This window comes from Mytilus edulis, chromosome 10 (assembly GCF_963676685.1).
Source record: "Mytilus edulis chromosome 10, xbMytEdul2.2, whole genome shotgun sequence".
Classification (NCBI taxonomy): domain Eukaryota; kingdom Metazoa; phylum Mollusca; class Bivalvia; order Mytilida; family Mytilidae; genus Mytilus; species Mytilus edulis.
The window spans coordinates 66950397-66973286 of record NC_092353.1 but is presented as its reverse complement, the minus strand read 5'-3'; the positions used below and the strand labels follow the sequence as shown (position 1 = coordinate 66973286).

Here is a 22890-nt window from a genome sequence, read left to right as displayed (position 1 = left end):
AAAATATGAACGCCTTTTTAAATCCAATCTACTATTGGCCTACTAGAAAAATCGAAATATTACAGAAGAGTGTCCGACATGCACTTGTACTGCACTATCATTAATATAGTAGAATAAAATGATATACAAATGGATGACCATTATATAAACTGTATATATCCACATGTAACTGTAATATACAATAATAATATAATGTATAACAACAAACCAGAATATACTGAATATTGAAGACTGTAATACCGAATGACCACGGAACTATAAATCCGTTTACAAAAAAACGTTTTTTTTTGTTTCCATGACGCAAAATCATTTTTTTGGGGATTAGATTTACAAAAAAGCACAATTTTAAAAACAGAAGTTCCAACAAATGATGCCAACCTCTCATATAAAGGTGTAATTCCACCATTGATTTCTCCAATTTGTCTTTGTTAAATTGGCACTTTTCCAAAAATTGTGCAGAATTTATCTTTGTTTCAAATAAAGAAATACTTGGCATGAGTAAAATTTTATCCTGTCCAGTTCTATAGAAAAAGATCACATAACATTTCATTGCATATAAGAAAATAACCATCACTGAAAGTTAACCAATCAAATTTCTCCCCTTATTCAATCTGTGTACAAGCTTAAGTAACCATGTAACCTCAAGTTTACAAAATATTATATAGAAACCCCAAGTAAAAAATATAACGGTGCTGTGAAATACCTAAGATATATGATGATGACACAGAAATGTTTTACTGCAATAAAATGTAGGATTAATAAACTACAACTATTTTTTCGACCTTTTTTCGTATACAATCGGATTTGACGTTCCATGATTTGGTGGTATTTCACCTAAAGGTAAAGACAATGCTTGCTATCAATTTGTTTTTAAAAATCATTCAGTTTCTCCGTTTATTTGTAAAGCGAAATTCGGCCCATAAGAACTCGGTAAAATGTATACAGTATTCTTTTATTTACCATATACAGTATATGTAAAGTGAAATTCAAATACACGGTATCAAACTTAAAACTAATCTGAAAGATTTCAAATTTACAGAGTGGTGTTTTCATATCTAAAGCATTAATTTGAGACGTAAACATGTTTTTTTTCAAATTTGTGATTTCAGAAAAAACACTTATTTTTACAAAAAAGATAAAAAAAAAAATTAAAAATTCTACCCATAATTTTTATCATAAACATAACTTTATTTGTATTATTGCATATTTTCAAAAAATTGTGAAAATTATTTTAGTACTTTGAAAATTGTGTGTCGATTTTAATCCAATTTTCCGCAAAAAAAAGTTGAATCCTGTGACCATTTACGCGGAATTTAGTTTCTTTCCTACAGGTTTTGATTTTCATAATCATATGCACATACATGGCAAATGAAAAGTTTTTAAAATAGTGCATCTCATTTTGTTTTATTTTAAATACTTTTTGATCAATTTGATTTCTAAGTCGTGTATCGTTTCTTTTGTTGACTAGTATAATAATAGATATTACGATGAGATTGATTCCCCTGTCATTTATTTATCATCCACGCACAAACTTGTCAAAAAAAAATATATCTGTACATTAACCTCACTTTCAGGTTTAGAGATGTGATTTTTTCTCGAGATAAGTGCTTGTGACCATCCACAAGACTTTGCTATCATCTGATGTTCAGTACTTCAGTACTTTGATTATAAATTGAATATACGTTTGTGTATGTTACAAATCGAATATCAGAATTTAACTTTAAATCAAATCGATGAACATAAATTTGATAGCTAGTGCCCCATTAAAAGAATATAAAGAACGGAATGTATGACTTACTGTCAAATGCTGGACTTTGATTGGTTAATACGAGGATGATAACAATTTACTCTTTCACATGCTTTCTATTAACCTTCAATGACACGCTTGATCAAATGTGTGCTTTATGAATTATTTACTATTTATGAAAACCAATTGTGATGATTTTAGTAACAAAATCGTAGTTTTTTAATCAAAATTCAAATTCGAGTTTGAAGTTTATCGTGAATATATGATTGAAGTGGTAATCGTGAATTATAATTCGAAATTATCACACCCTGCCCTATATATAATTCGGCATCATATATCAGGTTATTCAGAAAACCCATGATAACAATTAAATGCGTTAAAAACAATTAGAAAAACATATTCTATCCTTAATTGCGCAATTTTTGTTTGAGATAAGTCATAATTGGACTGCCTTACTTGAGTTGGACAAGCTTTTTGAAAAACTAAAACTTGTTGGTTCATCGAACTTCCGGGTACATGATCAACAACAAATCCCTGTAAAGGTTTGTAACGTTTATAATATAATACTACATCGAATATTTAAAATCTTTCATTAAGTTAACAGAGTGGCATAAGTCACTCAGTCTCTATGATCACACGCATATATAATGCGTTTTAAATAAATCACTGTTCTTATATAACATATAATAATGTTATATATAAAACGCCCCATGCACACATTATTGCAAAACTTTAGTGGTTGCTTTCAAATTCAGGTAGCTTTACCAATCAGTATGATAAATATAAAAGTATTGAAGGGGTTGAAAGAAAGAACCTATGTGTCTTTGTGCTAAAAATGAAGCGATTTTGATATGAATATTATATATTTACTATGAGAATAAAGCCATAGAGAGTGTAACAGAATATTCATTTTTGGGAATGTTGATAAAATGTAATGGAAATTTATCACAAAGTACTTTAGAGCTGACAAAAAAAAGCAAAAAAAGTATTTTTTGCAATAAAATCATATACTAAATCATTGAATAATCTACCTATAAAAGTAGCAAATAATCTTTTTGATTCTTTAGTAAAACCAATTATGACCTATAATTCAGAAGTAACATATTTGGATACATATATTTCTTTTCATCGAGCCAAAAGCAGAGCCTTAACTTCAGGAAAAGAAATTAATCAACTTGATTTTATAGACAAAACCCCCATAGAAAATATGCATCTTAAATTTTGTAAATCTACTCTAGGGATAAGAAAAAATGCATCCAATTTAGGAGCAAGAGTTGAATTAGGAAGATTGCCTATAGAATGTTTTATTAAAACACAAACCCTTTTATATTTAGCTAGACTATATATAATAATATTAATCCATTGTTAAAGGAAGCTTTTTCTCTAGCACAGTCTCTAGATTTGACAGGAACTTACTCATGGTATACATATGCTAAAAATATTGTTAAAGAGACTAAAGTTGACCTTAATATTCTTTCTACTTGTAAGGACATAAAAGATGTAAATAAAATAAAAAACGATATAAAGTTAAAAAAATGAAAAATAGTTATGAAGATTTAATTCAAAATAAATTTCAAAACATCGATGATAAAAGTAAATTTTTTCTCTATAAAAAACTTTAAAAAGATTACAAACTAGAATATTATCTAAATACATCTAATTTTCAGATAAGGAGATTAATCACTAAATTTAGAATAAGTGATCACTCCCTCTTGATTGAAAAGGGGAGATATTTTAAAATCCCAAGAGAGGAACGTCTTTGCCATAAATGTAAAATACTAGAGGATGAGAAACATTTTTTACTATATTGTGAGTATAATAAAACTCTAAGAAATGACTTTTTTCATCACATATGTACAGAAAATAATAACTTTAATAATTTAAATGAAGAAGAAAAAATTCATTATTTACTAAATCCATCATCGCCTTTACAAACAAATAAGTTAGGATCCTTCTTGAAAAAGTCATTAGAACTGAGGGCAGGGGACTCTTAACAACTTGTTTGTGTTTATTGTATTAATATATGTTGGTCACAAACTGTAAAGTTTATATGACAATAAAATATTTGATTTGATTTGATTTGATTATTATAGGCAAAACTTTATGTTGGCCTTTGATGTACCCAAGGCAGGTGAAGGAAGTCAAATTTTTAGCGCTGTGATTGGATATAAGGGTACAATATATTTTTTTTTATTTTAGAGAATTATTCGAAAAGACTATCAAAATTTCATATACAGTGGCGGATCCAGAACTTTTCCTTAAAAGGGGGGGGGGGGGCGCTCCAAGTCATGCTTCAATGATTCCCTATATAATCAACCAAATTTTTCCCACGAAAGGGGGGCCGGGCCCCCCAGCCCCCCCCCCCCCCCCCTGGATCCGCCTATGATATATTTGGTGCAAAATGACGGTGGGCATGGATAACATAAACAAGCTTCGTTGGAAATTGGTCATGATACTATTTGGCTTCAATTTTTAAAGTAGAATAATAAAGTACTAACACCACACATAACTGTTTTATTCAGGTTTTTATTATAATAAGTGGTAAATTTAGAAAATGTTAGTATTGTCGCCTATGGCAGAATAAATAGTACCGTTTTCCCTATATGTAAACCTATGTATTGGCAGATAAACCTATGTATTGACAGCCGTTTGGGACATAATTTCTGTAAATGGTTAGCACTCTGGAAACGACATTTTGTATTAACATTAAGAATTACAAGCTTACATTGTAAACTATATTTTTTTTACCCATTCCATCAATTACACTTTTCTAGCTTTAACGTTTATAAAACAAAACATTTGCAAATGAAAATATCGAATATATTGAGAGTGCACAAAATGAAAATGCGACTCTACAAGTTTCCAGTATGCAAAGCTTTTAACCGGATTAACCTTCCTCCGAAACGTTCAAACATAAATGTTTCATGATTTTTAAGCCTACATGTATAAACATGTAAGGAGCTATATATGACCAATGACACCAATAGGAGTCTGGAAAGAATAGCAAAAAAGACCAATGGTCAAATTGTCTAAGGTTATATAAACCTTATAATCTGAATGATTTGTAAATGTATCACTGGGGAATTTTCGAAATGTAAGTTAAATCTGTTTTTAAAAAAATGATTTCATTACTGAAGAATTGACACTCCGTACCCTTGCCCGTGACAGTAGTGTAAGATCACATTATTAGAATACATTGTAAAAATCAGTTGAAAAAAGATTGGACTCATTAGGTTCAGCAACCTGTATTGATGGCTCTTTGCTTTAAGGATGTTGGCTAACGGCTTGTTGTGATTTGGAATTTTTGTCAGATTTTCGGAATCCTCTGATTTTGTCCATTTGAATGTCTTAAAAAATTTTGGCCCATTGACCCCAATTTTTCTTTTTGTAAATCTTTTACGCGTATAATGATAACCCATCTGAAAAAGTCTAAAAAATTGAATTATTGTTTAATAGTTTTTGAGAACTTAAACTTGTCAATGATAAAATTATGAAAAATCAGGAGAGAACATTTTCCAGCCAACATTTCAATGGCTTATATCTCGAAAACAAGCACATAGACCTATATATATATATTTTTTGCTCTTTTGATTCCTTTATTATTCCCCTATCAATATATAATAGTTTTATACAAAACTTATTATTTTGAAACTGAGAAGCGAACTCCCTTATTAAAAAAAGTTTTGTTTTGTTTAAAGAGGCTTAATGAGAATAAGTATTACTATCACTGAAACTCCCAAATGCATATAATTCTTGACACAGTACAAAATCAACAACAAACTACAACATATATGATCAACTACCGAAAAAGTACTTCAAGATCTAAAATGTAGATTGATAACAAAGGGTCTAGTTGAAATTAAACAAATTGAAATGAAAAAAAAATTATCATTCAATTTTAAAGCAATAAATAGTATCTATGAACAGATTTAAACATTTGTAAAAAAAATCAATCTAATAAACTATAAAACCTGCATCTGACATTGATTTGATATTAATCATTGGGTGTTTTCTGTGAATCTATAATTCAGTTATAATATTTGAATATGTTAAGTTTTTCTTCTTTCAGAAAGTAACACAAATGGCTACCAATTTAGCTTTCTGTAATATCTGCGAATTGAGACATCTTTCAAATCTGTCAACTCATTGGTGTCCTGAATGTGAACAGTCTCTCTGTCCAGAATGTAAGGAGCACCACGGCATTGCAAAATTATTACGTAACCACAAGCTAATCTCAATTGAAGATTATAAGAAATTACCACCCTTTATTACCGAACTTCGTCAGAGTTGTCAAGAACATAACGAAAATTACCAGCTGTATTGTCCAACTCACGAAACTTGCATTTGCTACAAGTGTATAAAATTGCATGGGAAATGTGGAGCTGTTCCGCTAGATGATGTGTTAAAAGATGTTAAAACCTCCGAAATGTATAAAGACTTAGACCAAAGTATGACTGATTTGCTAGAAAATATTAAAGAAATAAAAAATGACAGACAGGTCAACATATCAGACATCGAAACAGAAAAGGAGAAACAACTTGAAGAGATCATTCAAATGCGATTGCTTGTCAATAATCACTTTGACGAGCTAGAAAAGAGGTTAAAATTAGACATTGAAGAAACAGTCAAGCAAACGACCGAGAAGATCCGAAAGACAATAGTGTTAGTGCACGAAACTGAACAAAAGATATCTAAGAATATAGGAGACTTAAATGATATTCGAAGTTACGCGTCAGAACTCCAAACTTTTTTTGGAATGAAAGAAATGCAAAAGAGAATAACAGAAAATGAAAAAAGTATGCAGTCATTACTTGACGATGGACTTTTGCAGCAAATGGTATTAAAATCGGCAGTTAATACAAATATCAATAAGTGCTTGTCTGAAATAAAGGTATTCGGAACTATGGAGATTCTAACAAAACAAGAGATGGTGTCGCTTAGAAAGAGGAAAAATAAACAGGCACAACTTCTAGCAGTACAAAAACCAAAATCTATTCAAGATATAACATTAAACCGAGTACAATCATTGACATCCGATGGTGGTGGTGCCATACGAGGTTGCTATGTCACACCAGAGAATCATCTGCTTTTAACTCATCACGCAAGAAGTAAGCTTAGCCTAATGGATTTTCATGGGTCATGTCTATCTTCTATTTCAATTGAAAACAGCGACGCATACGATGTTGCATGTCTAGACGATAACAATGTTGCTGTCACTACGGGTAATTCTAGCTGCGGTGGAATCAATATAATACATTTGCCTTCCAGGAAAAGAATGAAGTTTATCCAACTACCGGGAAATTCTTCCAGCATAGCAAGTAATAATGAAAAGATGTTCTGTGTTGTACAAAACATGGGTATATATCAAATTGATAAAAAAGATTATAAAACATTAATTTTTATTAAAGGGAAATTACCTTTTGAATCATTTGTAGTGACATCTGAAGACAAAATATATTATTCGAATGATACATGTTCTGTCATATGTACCAACAAGTCTGGAGAACCACTTTGGACATTCAACTATAAAAGTGTCATGGTGCATCCACGTGGTGGTGCATTTGACAAATATGGAAACCTGTATATAACTGGAGAGTCATCGGATAACGTTGTAGTCCTATCAAGTGATGGAAAATTTCATAGAGAAATCCTTATGGAGTCGGACGGTCTACGATTACCATCAGCAATATTCTTTTACAAAGATGAAAATAGGCTGATAGTCTCCAGCGGGTACACTAACATATTGATTTTCAAAATTTCTTAAGAAAGAATTTAAAATTCTGACGTCGTTGAATGTATGGGATAACTGAACAAAACAAACGTGTACTACTAATAATACAATGGATCATAAGTACTTGTATCCGAATAGATTTTAAAAACAAATAATAAACCTTCTTAATTTCAACATTTGTGTAAAGAATATAACTTTCTTCTTTTATATTGTATGTGAACAGCAAAGAGACATTATGAGTGTCCATTAAAATAAATCCTAACTGTGTATCAATAGTAGATTCAATATTCCTTAAGAAAGTTTATTTTAAAGGTGTTGTCATAGCAACTTACCACCTAATAAGTGCACAATTTCGTTGTTATATAATAAATTTTAAAGAATATATACAAAATGAGTGTCTTGAGTCAGATATTGCACTTCACTGAACATGGACATGTGAGCGGGACATAGTGTCCTGTGGTTGTTTATTCTTCAATCTGATTAAGGGCATATTTTTCCATCAATCACGTTAGACTTGTTTGCTGCGATGTGAATAAGCTGCAACAAATAAATCTAAAGGAGCACGCTGTATGATAGATCTGGTTTTAATCAGAGTGCATATTCTTCCTCTACTTAAAGTATCTACATGCTGAAAAAAAATGTTTTTACTTATAAATAGGACTGACCTCCAAATAACTTATAAAATTGAGAATGGAAATGGGGAATGTGTCAAAGAGACAACCACCCGCCCAAATAAAAAACAACATCAGAGGGTCACCAACAGGTCTTCAATGTAGCGAGAAATTCCCGCACCCGGAGGCGTCCTTCAGCTGGCCCCTAAACAAATATATACTAGTCCAGTGATAATGAACGCCATACTAATTTCCAAATTGTACACAAGAAACTAAAATTAAAATAATACAAGACTAACAAAGGCCAGAGGCTCCTGACTTGGGACAGGCGCAAAAATGCGGCGGGGTTAAACATGTTTGTGAGATCTCAACCCTCCCCCTATACCTCTAACAAATGTAGTAAAGTAAACGCATAACAATATGCACATTAAAATTCAGTTCAAGAGAAATCCGAGTCTGATGTCAGAAGATGTAACCAAAGAAAATAAACAAAATGACAATAATACATAAATAACAACAGACTACTAGCAGTTAACTGACATGCCAGCTCCAGACTTCAAATAAACTGACTGAAAGATTATGATTTCATCATATGAACATCAGGCACAACCCTTCCCGTTAGGGGTTTAGTATCATACCATCATAACATATATGAGAAGAACATAACCCGTGTCATGCCAACAACTGTTTTTAGAATAAATGTGTTTAGTTCCGATGCAAAGACCTTATCAGTGACTCAATATTAACGCCAAAATATGCAATCTTTAATGACTTGACAACAGTATCGTAATTATATCCCTTCCTAATAAGTCTATTCAAAGGTTTTGTAAGTTTCTGAGGTGAATACTGACACCTTTGTGCTTTATAAAGAATATTACCATAAAAAATTGGATGTGAAATACCTGAACGTATTAGAAGTCTGCATGTTGAGCTATATTTACGAATGATGTCTTTATACCGATGATAAAATTTAGTAAATGTTTTGACTAGTTTGTGATATCGAAAACCCTGGTGTAATAATTTGTCAGTAATACATAAATTTCTCTCGTTAAAATCTAAAACATTGTTACATACACGAGCGAATCGTACAAGTTGAGATATATAAACACCGTAAGATGGTGACAAGGGAACGTCACCATCTAAAAACGGATAATTAACGATAGGAAATGAAAAATCATCCCTTTTATCATAAATTTTAGTATTCAGCTTTCCATTAGTGATATAGATATCAAGATCGAGAAAAGGGCAGTGGTCATTGTTAGTATTAGCTTTATTTAAAGTAAGTTCAACAGGATACATTTCATTAATATATATACTGAAGTCGTCATTATTGAGAGCCAAAATATCATCCAAATATCTAAAAGTATTATTAAATTTGTTTATCAGATGTTGTTTCGATGGGTCTTTGCTTATTTTTGTCATAAATTGTAACTCATAACAATACAAAAACAGGTCCGCAATAAGTGGTGCACAGTTAGTCCCCATTGGAATTCCGATAATCTGACGATATACGGAATCCCCAAAGCGAACAAAAATGTTATCTAGTAAAAATTCAAGGGCATATATAGTATCAAAGCATGTCCAACTAACATAGTTTTTTTGTTTATTGCTACTAAAAAATGACCTAAAAGAGTTTGAACATATATATTCACATTCTGATTTTTTGAATGCCCATTTAATTAGGTGTGTGAATTTTTTCTTAATGAGAATGTGAGGCAATGTGGTATACAGGGTAGAAAAATCAAAACTTTGAACAGATTCAAAATCACCAATATAAGCATGCAATTTATCAAGTACTTCCAACGAGTTCTTGACACTCCAAAAGTAATTTATTCCACTATTTTCGAAGGCCTTATTTGAACAATTTATTATCAGGTTTTTTAATTGTACCAAGTGTGCTGGTAAGAAGAATAGACAATTTAGTAGTTGAACAATGGCTTTAAGACGAAATAAATCTATATTTGTAAGGGGTTTTGTGTAGCTTCGGAAGCCAATACATAGTTGGGACTTTCATTGTATTTGGCTCTGCTTCTAAAGCGGTGCCTAAAAGTTTATGTTTGTTACAGATTTCGTTTTCTGAAAATGGAGTCAGTTGGAATGTTGGTGAATTGGTGATTTCCTTTTTCAGAACCTCAAGGGCTGTATAGCCAGTCAAGGTCGTTAAAAACTTCCATTTGTTGAAGAACAACCGGTAAAAATCGGTAGCAAAAATTTATTCAAAACATCGGTACACGTCGCAAAACCAACTAATGTAGCACGGAGATAATGATTACTTGCAGTTACTTAAAGCTTGTCCAAAGCCAATTACAACTTATAATAAATAAATCATGTTTTCCCAGTCTAAAGTTTCAATCAGTACAGATCCAACGGAGAGAGAGAAGTTTAACACCCGCCAGCGCATTATAGATCAAAACCAACAGGAGCAAAATTGAAAAAAGAAATATTCTGATAATGATGTGTTTTTTTTTCTTATTAGTTTGGTGATAGTGGAACGCTCACCTTATGTTGATCAGCCTACGATGCAATTTGGTCAAGCATAATATATAACTTCATGGAGACTTATGCGCATCAACTAACGCAACTTGGTAGTGACATAAAAGCTCTATGACGTTGTTTCTAGCAATAAAAAAACGTCAAATTATAACGTCCTATTTCGCGTTTTCACGGATTCCAACATGGTGCACGTTTAAAAATACGTCCTTCAAGAAAAGAGGAATTAAGCGTCGCGCTGATATCTTGCGTAAATTTAGCTCAAATGGACACAAAAGATACTACACTATATTTAACCTACGTTCTAATAAAAATAATAAAATATAAATTTTGATCTCGACTTTTTGCATTTGCGCCGATCTGCAATTTTTTTTTTCATTCTTTCAAATGCGTAGATTTTGTCTTATATTTGCGCCGATCTGCATTTCTTTTTTTTTATTCTTTCACTTGCGTAGATTTTGTCTTTCATTTGCGCCGATTGTGTATAGGTTAATTAGATAGGCGAAAGTTATTTTCATGCCTAATTGATGTGCGTCCGTACGTCCGTTCGTCCGTCCGTTTGTCCAGCTTCAGATTAAAGTTTTTGGTTAAAGTTTATAGTCAAGTTGAAGTCCTATCAACTTAAAACTTAGTACACATGTTCCTTATGATATGATCCTTCTAGTTTTAATGTAAATTTTTAAAAAGTTAAGTATTCAGAAGGTCAGGCCGATAAACAATTATTCCTAGAAGTTTTGACATACTGGAAACGTATGCATGTAACTGATGGCTGAATGATTCTCGTAAAATAAAATCCGATCTTGCAATGAGTAAAATTTATTTATACTGCTTATTTGACAAAATCTTATAGTTAAAATAAAATTAGGACAAAGGGTCACTGTCGTTTGTCAACTGTTTCATTTCAAGTTGTCTCAAGGAGAAACGATAAACATTTCGCCTGATCTCACTGAAGCTAACAGCTAATTTCCTATGTATATCAACACTTTGGTCAGCTTGCTTGCTTTTTTGTATATATTTTGCATAATTATATTTTGATAACGTCCAATTGAATTTAAATATCATACATACAGGTTTGCATACCTATATATGAAGATGTCAATCTTCATTACAAAGCTTGAATAAAAATTTATACAAACAAAGCAAGGAGGCCAACCAAAGTTTAACCCTACATGCATTAGGAAATTAGCTGTAAGGCAAAACATGTTAATAAAATTAATACTCAGCGAATGTGAATTAAAATCTAAATTTTCAGTGTTTAAAACTAAATTGTTGTAAATTTAACTTATGACAAAAGCAATTGCTCCAAGAATAATATCCAACATAAAATCTCCGGGATAAAATATCTCCCTTTCATTTAGCTGTACAACTAACTATGAAAGATTGAAAACAAATTTCGATTTTCAATGCCGGCAACAACCTGTTCTAAAATGTTTTAATTTCCAAAATGAGCAATTTAGATTTATGATATTTATCCTGTTGGAGAAATCTTACTAAATGTAGTTTTCAACGAGAAAATTATTTCTAAATTAATTTTTGAATTAAAAACTTTTTGTATTTTATATTTACTGTCTGGTTTATTCAAAACACGTGAGGTAGTAATAACAGGGATTGTATTTTATGGTAGATGTATAACGTTTTAGAATAAAAAATTCATATATTAAACCTATAAATTTAATTTCCTTAAAGTTAAATCTGAAATAGTCAGAAATAATGAATTCACAAACTAGATGGAATAAGTTCTATACGTTCGTCTTAGTCGGGAAAAATAATGCCATTAATGGTATAAAGAAGTCCATGCTTTTGTATGTCCGTCTGTCAGCAGTCGCGAATGAGTTTTTTACGGCATACTTCTGAAATTGACGCGGAAAAAAAGACACATCTAGTCTGATATAGTCAAATACTCTGTAAGTTAGCCAGTGCCATCTTTCATTTCTTTTTTTATTTTTCGATAATTTTGCTAGTGAGGGACAGAGGACAAAAACAGACTTTCCTAACAAAAGCGGCGTGAAAGGTTATTTCAAACAATTTTCCATTCAGACGAATGGTGTTTCTGAAGGTTAATATATTGTGCGGCAACAACATCCTTATACATGCATTTAATCTATTGTATTACCGGATAATAAAGTAGGTGAATATAGTGTGGGTTTCAAACGTCCAATTTGGGATTTTTTTCAAATAGTGCGCCAGCAAGGAAAGTTTGTACTATGACGTCAGATGCAATATTTTGAAGAAAGACAACTCTTTTCTTCAAAACGAACGAGAAAAAAACATGAAAATTGCTCATAACTTTTTTGAAAGTTCGGTGACATACACTTTTTTTGCTTTATTTTGAAGAGTACACATGGAACTTTCCTTCTTGAATTTTTTATGAAGAAATCACTGGTAGATTTTTTTTAATACTGTAGACGTTTTTCATTTTTACGTTTTATTTTTGGCGGGAATGAAATAAATCATGTTTTTAAAGATCAAAACAATACGAGTCTAAAACTCTTTTAAACCTGTATTTGATAGATACAAATCTACGTTTTAACGTGAAACAAGAATTATGCTTGTATGCTTGATATAAAGGATTTTTTAAGAGTTTAGATAACAAGTAAATATTATGTTAATATTCGGGAAAACACGAAACTGAGGTTGCTATAGTGACAAAACTAAGTCGGTGACCCCCAATTTTTTTCATCATATTTTGTTCCTCAAATCATGAAAAACATTCACACAAAATTGCAAGGGGAAATCACTGGTAGAAATGAATAGGCTGTTTGGTCTTTAAAATTGATAGAGGAAAATATATTCAAGGAAAGACTGTAATATTTTTTCTGTCTATTCGAAATAACATAAAAAAAATTGTTGCACATTGTATTACGCGCGTAGCACCACATTTTTTATGTTATTTCGAATAGACAGAAAAATATTACAGTCATTTCTTATAATTTACTTTCAAAATTCCATTTTAAACCGTAGAAAACCATGAAAAAAACGTTGATGACGTCACGGTCACATGACTAAATTATGTCTATGGGCTGATAACAAAATAACGTCAGCCAATGAGAAGACGCGTTACATCCAAAATTAAGTTATATATGATTATAAAAAAAATTGCCATTTTTAAATGCAAGATTTCACAAAGTAAGCTTGCATATATATATGCAAGTCAAATATGTAGACGAAGCCCCTGACTATTTACCGGATTTGTTATAACATGAGCAACACGACGGGTGCCACATGTAGAGCAGGCCCTTCCGGAGCACCTGAGATCATCCCAAGTCTTTGGCGCGGTTCGTGTTGCTTAGTCTTTAGTTTTCTATGTTGTGTCATGTTTATTGTTTGTCTGTCTGTTTGTCTTTTTTTATTTTTAGCCATGGCTTTGTCAGTTTATTCGATTTATGAGTTTGACTGCCCCTCTTGTATCGTTCGTGCCTCTTTAATGTGTCATTGTCAGAATTATAAAAATGAAAGAGATAAAACCAAAATTTTTATTTGAAAAATATTATTGATAACAGTATTACTAAAGCCCCGGTCACAACAGATCGTACGATATTTTGTCGTGGATGATCTAAAAAATAGTTGTCGTACAAAATGTCAAAAAATATTTTGAGTGGTCACATCAGCTATGACATGTCCACGATGGTTACATGACAGAAAACAAAAATTGTAATTGTACTGTCGTGGGTCTATCGCAAGTCGGTCGTGCGACAGTCGAACGGCAATTGTGAGTTGCTTGGGGCTATTTCTCAGGTTTTCATGTCATGGAATGCGCGTGTTACTGTCGTGTCACTGTCATACGCCTGTCGCACAACAGTCGTTGGATCACTCGCGCGTTTGACTCCGACCTACTGGTATATAAAGAGGGCCCGATTTATTGCGTGCCATTTGCCATTTGCTTTCAATATTGTTCAGTGTTATTATTCCGGTCCAAGTAAACGACGTTTTTCGTATTAGTTAAAGTCTTAATGAACGAGGGACCGGTGAAAAATAATGTTATTCCAATTCATGAACTAATGCATCCAAACATCATAAACTTAGTCTTCTTTGCACGATTTTATATTTTTTTCGCATAAATTTCGTATAATCGTCTATTTTCTTTTCAATCGGCCAGTGTTGTTGTGCAGATATGGCAGGTAATAAAAGTTCGTGTTTTGAAGCCGAAGTATAACGATTGTCACCTGTTTGTCAACGAACAACAAAAAAGCATGTATATTGAGCACGTGTTTAACATGTACACTCAGATAATAGTTTATTTAAGGACATCCATGCGTATTGTGATCACAGGATTTTTACGCAGAGATGGGTCACACTGAGGTCACTTTGCATACGGAAAATATGTCGGGGAATTGCTACCTGGAAAGGAAGCAAGGAAGCAATTAAAATAAAGCAAACTTCTTCTAAATATAAGAAAATTAAAGAATTTGTCTTTAGAAAAAAGTAGAAGAACATGAGTTTTGTAATGAAAACTATCCATTGAGGTTTCTTATGACTTTAATACTATAAATATCCATCGAATTTTAACCAGAAACCCCGAAAAGAAAAATTAACAAAAGAAAGGTCGTAGCAGTAAACGTGGATGATACTGACCAGATGGAGGACCCCTACCACAAGCTGAAGCATATGAAGATTCAGAAACTACTGGAAACGTCATGGGGCTCGGGGACGAAAATGTGTTGCACGACGAACGTACAACTGTCGTACGACAGACAATCAATGTTGTGCGAGCATCGTACGAAATTTGGTATTCGTGAGACAATCGTGCGACTGTATCACGAGTGTCTTGCGACAGTCGTGAGGTCAGTGTCGTACGACAGTCGTACGATTGTTAAATATTAAAATACTTATTTTGGTACCCACTACAAAGTTTTTGTCGCGCGACAGTCGCACGGCTGTAGTAAGGCACTCTCACGACAGCCACAAGACAGTGACAGGATAAAAAAGTCGTAGAGCAAAAAAGGTGCATATCCAATTTTCGTCCCACGACACTCGACAGCGCCACGATGCTCAAAATATCGTGCGACTGTCGTACGACGATCACAGATGACTCACGATTTGACAAAAAAATCCTCTCGTGGTGCTGCATAGATGTGACGTGGGTTTGTTGTGACCAGGGATTAATAAATCAAAATTATCGTTCAATAGTCGGGGTCTTAACAAATACAATATGTGTTCTGCATACTTCACTGAAGTTTTGATATATATTTTTAAAGTTAGAAATGATCATTTACAAAACTGTTTATTATATATTTAATCACTTTTTCTTGTCTACAACCTATTGATAAATAGTTGTCGGTCATGTACTTTATTTTAATGTAATATTCTTTGTATTTAGCCTGTTCCGATTTTAACCATTATTCCCGGACTAAAATGTATACTATCTGGATATTTTTCACTTGGAATGATTTTCTATTGACACACTTACTGTTTTGATCGGCTTTCCTACAGTATGATTTATTATGTAAAGTGACAAAGTTAAAGGTAAGATTTGAGCATTTATATTTGTTGAAGTTTTACCAAGTTCTTACAAATTATGAACCATTTGATGCTTATAGATCAAGCAGTTCATTACATTATTTATGTTTGAGTATGTTACTGCGGTGTTGTACAAGTATTACTTCAACTAAATAAGCACTGCAATATCAAATTAACAATTGTGATGAAAATCTAAAAATTACCTGTCGTTATTTAATATAAAGTGAAAATGATATACTTTCCGATTCGTATTTTGTTTTTATGTATGATATCCATTAGTTGTTTATATATGAGAATAATCTAAGTCTCAAGAATAAAGTAATTAGTCTACACACGTTTTAATTAATTTTTCTGTGTCCAGTTTTCATGTTAGAAAGACTACTTGAAAACCAGTTAGGGTATAAAAGACAAAGTTGAACACTTTTAAAAACTTCGAGACGACATGTCAGTATACATGGTATAAGTATCCAAATCAACATAACTCGCATACATTTCTTTTTTTACTTACGTTACCGGGAAATAGCTCAGGCTAGACGCGATTTCACCAACCTATTTTTTTTACATATTTGATAGGGATAAAAAAAAAGTATATTGAAAAATACTGAAGTCCAAAAATGTTTCTACAACTTATGATAAAAAAAACCTGACAAAATCAAACGTTAGACATTCAGGCTCAACCAACGGAAGGAATGGAAAATAGGAAAACTTACGGGATAAAATCTTGACGGCCATGTCCAAAAATATCTCGTTTGAATTATTTCTTCCTCGTAACGTCTTAAATTGACGATACTGCACAAACATGAAAATAATTCTTAAATTTGTGGATATTAATAAAAAATATTATGAGCATTTATAAACGAAATGAAATGAATCATATCGTACAAATATTTTGGATCAACAAATGACTTCGTCGTGGTCAATCTTTTCAAATGCAACAATAGTGCATGTGTTGAAACAGGCTCTCTCGTAAAGGTTACCATGGCATTTTGATATGTAACCCTCATCGACAAAACCACAGGCAGATCCAAGAGGGCGCCACAAGGTTATATTTCATTTGCGCATAAAAAAATCATTTGCGCCATTTCACAGGTAATACAGATAAAATATAACCGAACAGTTGAATATTCTTTGCTGTATCGTGAATAAGAATTGTTTCTACAGTATTTCTCCTGTATGATTGTTCATACTAATTTCTAATACAAAACGGAGTTTTAGAATTATAAAATGTTTACATGTTTGAGGTGTATAGATGGACATTGTAATTTCAGAGACAAATAGAGGAAATGAGTCTGTATTTTTGTTTTATGATCACACATACGGTATATAGCTTACCATATGCATCATATTAAAAATCGTTCGGGTACCGGTATTCCATAAAACTTGCAAATCCAGAATAACAACTGATATAGACAGAATTATATTTTTACAACTGTCTCGCAATTTTACTCCTCTTTAAAATATGTTCAAAGTAATAGAACTGTGTTTTAACGAAGTTTTAACATACCTTGTATGATTTTAAGATGAGTGATTTCTGAGGAGTATGTTTTATTATGCAAACAAAAACTGTATTTATTATTTAAAATCATCTTTATTGATACTATTGACCTGTATTTACCAATATTATTGGCGCAAATGAAAGGTTTTATTTTTGGCGCAAATGAAATATGGTTTACGGCGCAAATGAAATGCCAATTGGCGTAAAAGCAAAGCATCGAACCTGGCGGAATTGGGAATCATTGAAGCATGACTCGGGCGATCCCCTTCTAGGGGCAGTCAGAGCCCTCCCCTCCCCATCCGCCCCCCATATAAAAAAATTTGGATACGCCACTGAAAAGTTCTAAATTTTGTAGGTTAGATATTCCAGTGTCAAAAGGTAAAATTGAGAATGGAAATGGGGAATGTGTCAAAGAGGCAACATGGCCGTAACTAGCCTCTTATAATATTGAGGCAAAATATATTCGCCGAGCGTAGCGAGGTGAAAAAAAAATTGCGTGGGGTCTCGGGGCCGCTTAAGGCCCACAGAAGCTCTGAGAAAAATAACGCAAGATCGTTCATTCTGAGCGTTTGCCGGACTCTTTCTTACATTGAAACGCAATTAATTTTAAGCTATTTCTTTTGACAATATTCTTGTCTCAAAGCAAAAACTCATTGTAATTTAAGACTTTTAGGTTTTACGGGGACAACATTAAAAGTAGACCGATATGTAGAATAAAGCAAAAACCGAAATTCTCATTATCATTATGTCTGTCTGTTCTTGTCTTGTCTTGTATTGTGCTTAACTCAGACTTTGGTGTTTTTTTATGGCTAGATTGAAATAGAGTGACAGTGCAGTATCAAGATGAAGAATAGGGAAAAAAACTTTGGCCATTGATCATTTGTATTTTTTCTATGCATTGACTTCGTGTGAGATAAGGTCCTGTGCACGTTTACTCCATATTCTTTTTTTCTGTTTCAGAGTCTAAACACGACTTCATGCAAGTTTAATCCTTCAATGTAAAAGGTCATATGGCAATACATTGACTTTTTTTTAAAGATGATTTGATACCGGGAGCCAGTTTTGAATTCTTTGATATCAAGTTCAATTCTCCATGCAGAAACGACAATTTTTTTTTATGTCCAGTAGCATCGTATATTCTTTAAATAGTTTCTCGTACAATGTCTGGACATCGGTGGACATGCAACATGGCCACAGTTTACGAATGAAAATCAAAACTCTGCAGACTATAGTTATGAAGTAGGACAATAAATGAACAAAAGACAAACCCGGGACACAGAAGTACAAACAATAGACCATCAACTTCTGAAAAACTAAAAGTAAAATAGAAACATGGATCTCGAAAAGCATGCACGGGAGACATCAGAGAGACTTGCAAGACACTTTCCGTGAAAACAATTCAGGTTGATATGAAGACAATCCTGATTCAGTTTTTGTTTTTTGGTTGTTTTTTTTTTGGAAATTTCCAACATGAGGCACTTGCCTCATTTGCCTCAATGTAGTTACGGCCCTGGGCAACAACCCGACCAAAGGGCAGAAAACAGCCGAAGGCCACAAATGGGTCTTAAAAAAAGCGAGAAAATCCCGCACCCGTAGACGTGCTTCAGTTGGCTAAATATCTGATGTTTAGTAATTGTCGTTTGTTGATGTGGTTCATAAGTGTTTCTCGTGAAACATTTTTTATATAGATAATTCCGTTGGTTTCCCCGTTTGAATGTTTCACACTTATAATTTTGGGGCCTTTTATAGCTTGCTGTTCGGTGTGAGCCAAGGCTCCGTGTTGAACACCGTACGTAATAATTGTTAACTTATATAAACTGTGACTTGGATGGAGAGTTGCCTCATTGACACTCATACCACATCTTCTTATATCTAGTTCAGAGATGATGGACGTCTTACTATTTCTTTTTGCATAAAAAATATTTATTCAAGTCAGAACCGTCCAATTGAAATTTTCTGTGCCACGATGTGATATTTTTTTCCCGATCACATATATGATTTATCATCCTCTCTATTTAACTTGCATGGCAAAATTGTGCACTGCTTGTGTTGATTAGTTGAGATAAACTTTATTGACACTAATACCAAGCAAGTTTACCGTTGCTGCTGCATCAGAACTTAGTGCAGGGGCGGATCCAGCCATTTTAAAAAGGGGGGTTCCTAACCCAGGACAAAAGGGGGGGGGGGGGGGTTCCAGTTGCATGTCCCCATTCAAATGCATTGATCGTCCAAAAAAAAAGGGGGGGTTCCAACCCCCGGAACCCCCCTCTGGATCCGCGCCTGTAGTGATTCGTAGTATTCTTCTTTTACCAGAAAATAAAATGTAGGTTTATATGGAATAATTGTAATACTGCTCTCAGATTGAATGACATACCAGTATATGTTTTTTTTACAGAGATTAAACCTTGTTCACAGATGAAGATACAACGTGTAAAGTCATGCCGTTTTTAGCTGACCTAGCAAAGATAACTGAATGGTTGTATTTATGTGGCGCCAGTGGAGTTACAATCGAAAAATTACGAGACGCCGGAATCACTGAAGTAATAAACTGTACTCTAGATGTTCCGAATGTTGACTTACCGGAAATAAAGACAACACGAATAAGAATCGACGATTCGCCACACGCTCCGTTGCAAAAACATTTTGAAAGTGTGGCAGACCATATTGAATTTGTTAGGTCTAATGGCGGGAAAATTCTTGTCCATTGTGTGGCTGGGGTCAGTAGGTCAGTGACATTATGCATAGCTTACTTAATGAAATACCAGAAATTGACTTTGTTCAAAGCACACGAAGAAGTCATCAAAAGAAGGCCGATTATACGACCAAACATGGGCTTTTGGAAACAGATGATCGAATACGAGAAGGTTTTACATGGAAAGAATACGGTGGAAATGGTACAGTCGCCTATCGGTTTCATTCCAGATATTTATCAAGAGCAGACGAGAAATATGTGGGCTTTCATCTAACTTATAAGCGAATAATCATGATGCAGATATATTTTTTGGTGAATAATAAATTCAGATTGTATTGTGCACATGTTTTGAAAAGTGAATGAACAAAAAATTTAATGAACAAAGACTTATTTCTGTTGAAAAAGGAATATGTAATTTATTTTATTAAAAGACCGTGTTTCGGTTTGCAATAGACAAGTTCTGTGAATATGACCATGATTGAAATTATGTCCGAAAAGTTTCTAATCTCGATTTCGTGAAAAATGCTATCTGGTTAAATTCTATTAAGTGCAATGACGAGCCAGTAACCTATATCTAGATGTTGATATCTTTATTTTTAGCATGTTAAAAGAACTTTGTTATTCTCTATTAGGTATCCCCTAAAACACAGTTACAATGATGCTTCTTAATACTAGTAGGTATCAAAGGTTTCTTCTTCTTTTTGTTAGCTCACCAGATCCAAAGGGTTTGATCACTCTATCGTCCGTCATTAACTTTTCATATTCTCTTATGAAATAACTGGCTAAATTTACTCAAACTTTGCCACAAGTATCATTAGGGTATCTAGGTTTTAGAAATGTGTCCGACGACCGCCCTTGCCAACCAACATGGTCAGCACGGCTAAAAATGACCATAGGGGAGGGATGCAAGTTTTGTCTATTTTTCAATAACCGCGACAGAAAAGAATATGACATAATCAGACACGTTTAGAGGGTGTTCTGATATGGCAGGTGTCCCCTCATCACCAGACATGACAAATATCTCAAACACGACTCATTCAGATCATCGTCCTAGTGACAATAGCAATATTACACATATACAGCCATGTTCAGTTCTCCTTAAAGACATTTTGGTTTTTGATGACACAGTACAACACTGTCGCATTTCAAAATGTGAGACCAAAGGCTGCAAAACATGTGCTATTTTAATTATAGATGCTGAATTCACTAGCAATTTGACCAAAAAGTCATATTTTACCAGAAGTTACGATGATCTGAATTGTAAATCGATAAATGTCGTCTACGGATTAGAGTGCAACCTTTGCGGATTGGTATTCGTCGGTGAAACGAAAGGAAGGCTAAACAAACGTATGTGCGGTCATAGATCAGACATTAACCTCAATGCTAACGACATTCTATACCAGCATTTCAATCAGCCCGATCATTCCATCGTTTCTATGACAGTTCGCATTATCGAAAAGATATACCATAGCTCTAACAATCCTAATCTTTCAACGACTCTCCGTAGACAAAAAGAAGACTACTGGATTAGACAATTGGGAACTGCAACACCGTATGGCTGCAATGACAAAATTGATGGTATAGGTATTCTATCTAGTCCTTCGTGTAACTCGGTGAATGTGATGAATATTTTCAACTCGACTCCTCGACGTAGACGCAGTCATGGTCAGACTCACCGTCATTATACATCACCTTCTCTGCATGATGTCTCTATTAATGACTTGCTGTCATTCATACAAAAGCCGTTAGGTATTCATCACATTCGCACGAAACTTTATTCATTACCCCTTTCAAAACTTCATTCTCTGTTCAATTTATGTTTGGAATCCACTGTTACAAACCCTCATTCAAACCAATACAAACTTCAAGCTATAATTTCGGATATTGCAAGTCACAGACTTTTCAAGCCAGTTCGCATTGGAAAAGATGAAAAAGAGAAAAGATCTTTTCTAAATCTTTCCTTTGCCAACAAAGGTTTCGATGGCGTCAACCTAGGCAATATCCTTCATCATAAATTAGTTCAATCGAAAATACCTCCTTATTTCAAAGACCAGTCTGTACCAATAATTTCTTATACCTATACCAAACCTATTGCTACTAAAATTTTCAATTACAAACGCGTTTTGCAGAATCTCGATATTGACGACTTCAAGTCTAACCTCCTGATTGCACTTGTGCTAGTTCCCAATTCATATATAATCCTGCTGGCCACGTTATTACCGGTGACCTTAACATTGTTAATAACACTTCTCTACGAAATGTGTTATTGAAAGGTCCGAAATATCGTGAGCCTAAATCCATCAATTGGAAATACAACTTTAAAATTTTGATGGACTCAGTCGAGGATTATGCCAGGCAATGGGTTAAACGTGAAAAGGAAGACGTAGACACTCTATCCGAATGGATTAAGGCAGTGAGGTCGTTAATACAAATCAGAATCAAGAAACTGAATGGGTCCATCAATGCCCATGCTACGTCAACCTTTAAAGACCCAAATGTTGCTAAACACTTATCCGACCTCCATGATAAATATGATGTTGTGCCCGCAGACAAAGCCCCAAATAACATCGTTTTTGTCTGTAAAAGTCACTACATTAATTGCTTGATAAACGAATTAGGTATAGACAATTCACTTGGAAACTCAACATATACCCTCACGACACTTAC

The 22890-nt window shown here is 33.4% G+C and overlaps 1 protein-coding gene across 1 annotated transcript; it reads left to right on the top strand.

The window, feature by feature from the left end:
- The first annotated feature begins 5828 nt into the window (after window positions 1-5828).
- On the top strand, window positions 5829-7511 carry LOC139492920 (uncharacterized). Its single transcript, XM_071281069.1, has one exon. It carries the CDS (start codon window positions 5829-5831, stop codon window positions 7509-7511), a length of 1683 nt encoding a protein of 560 aa, XP_071137170.1.
- Window positions 7512-22890: the final 15379 nt, after the last annotated feature.

Coding starts and splice junctions, on each gene's coding strand:
- LOC139492920 (XM_071281069.1), top strand. CDS start 5,829: ATGGCTACCAATTTAGCTTTCTGTAATATCTGCGAATTGAGACATCTT.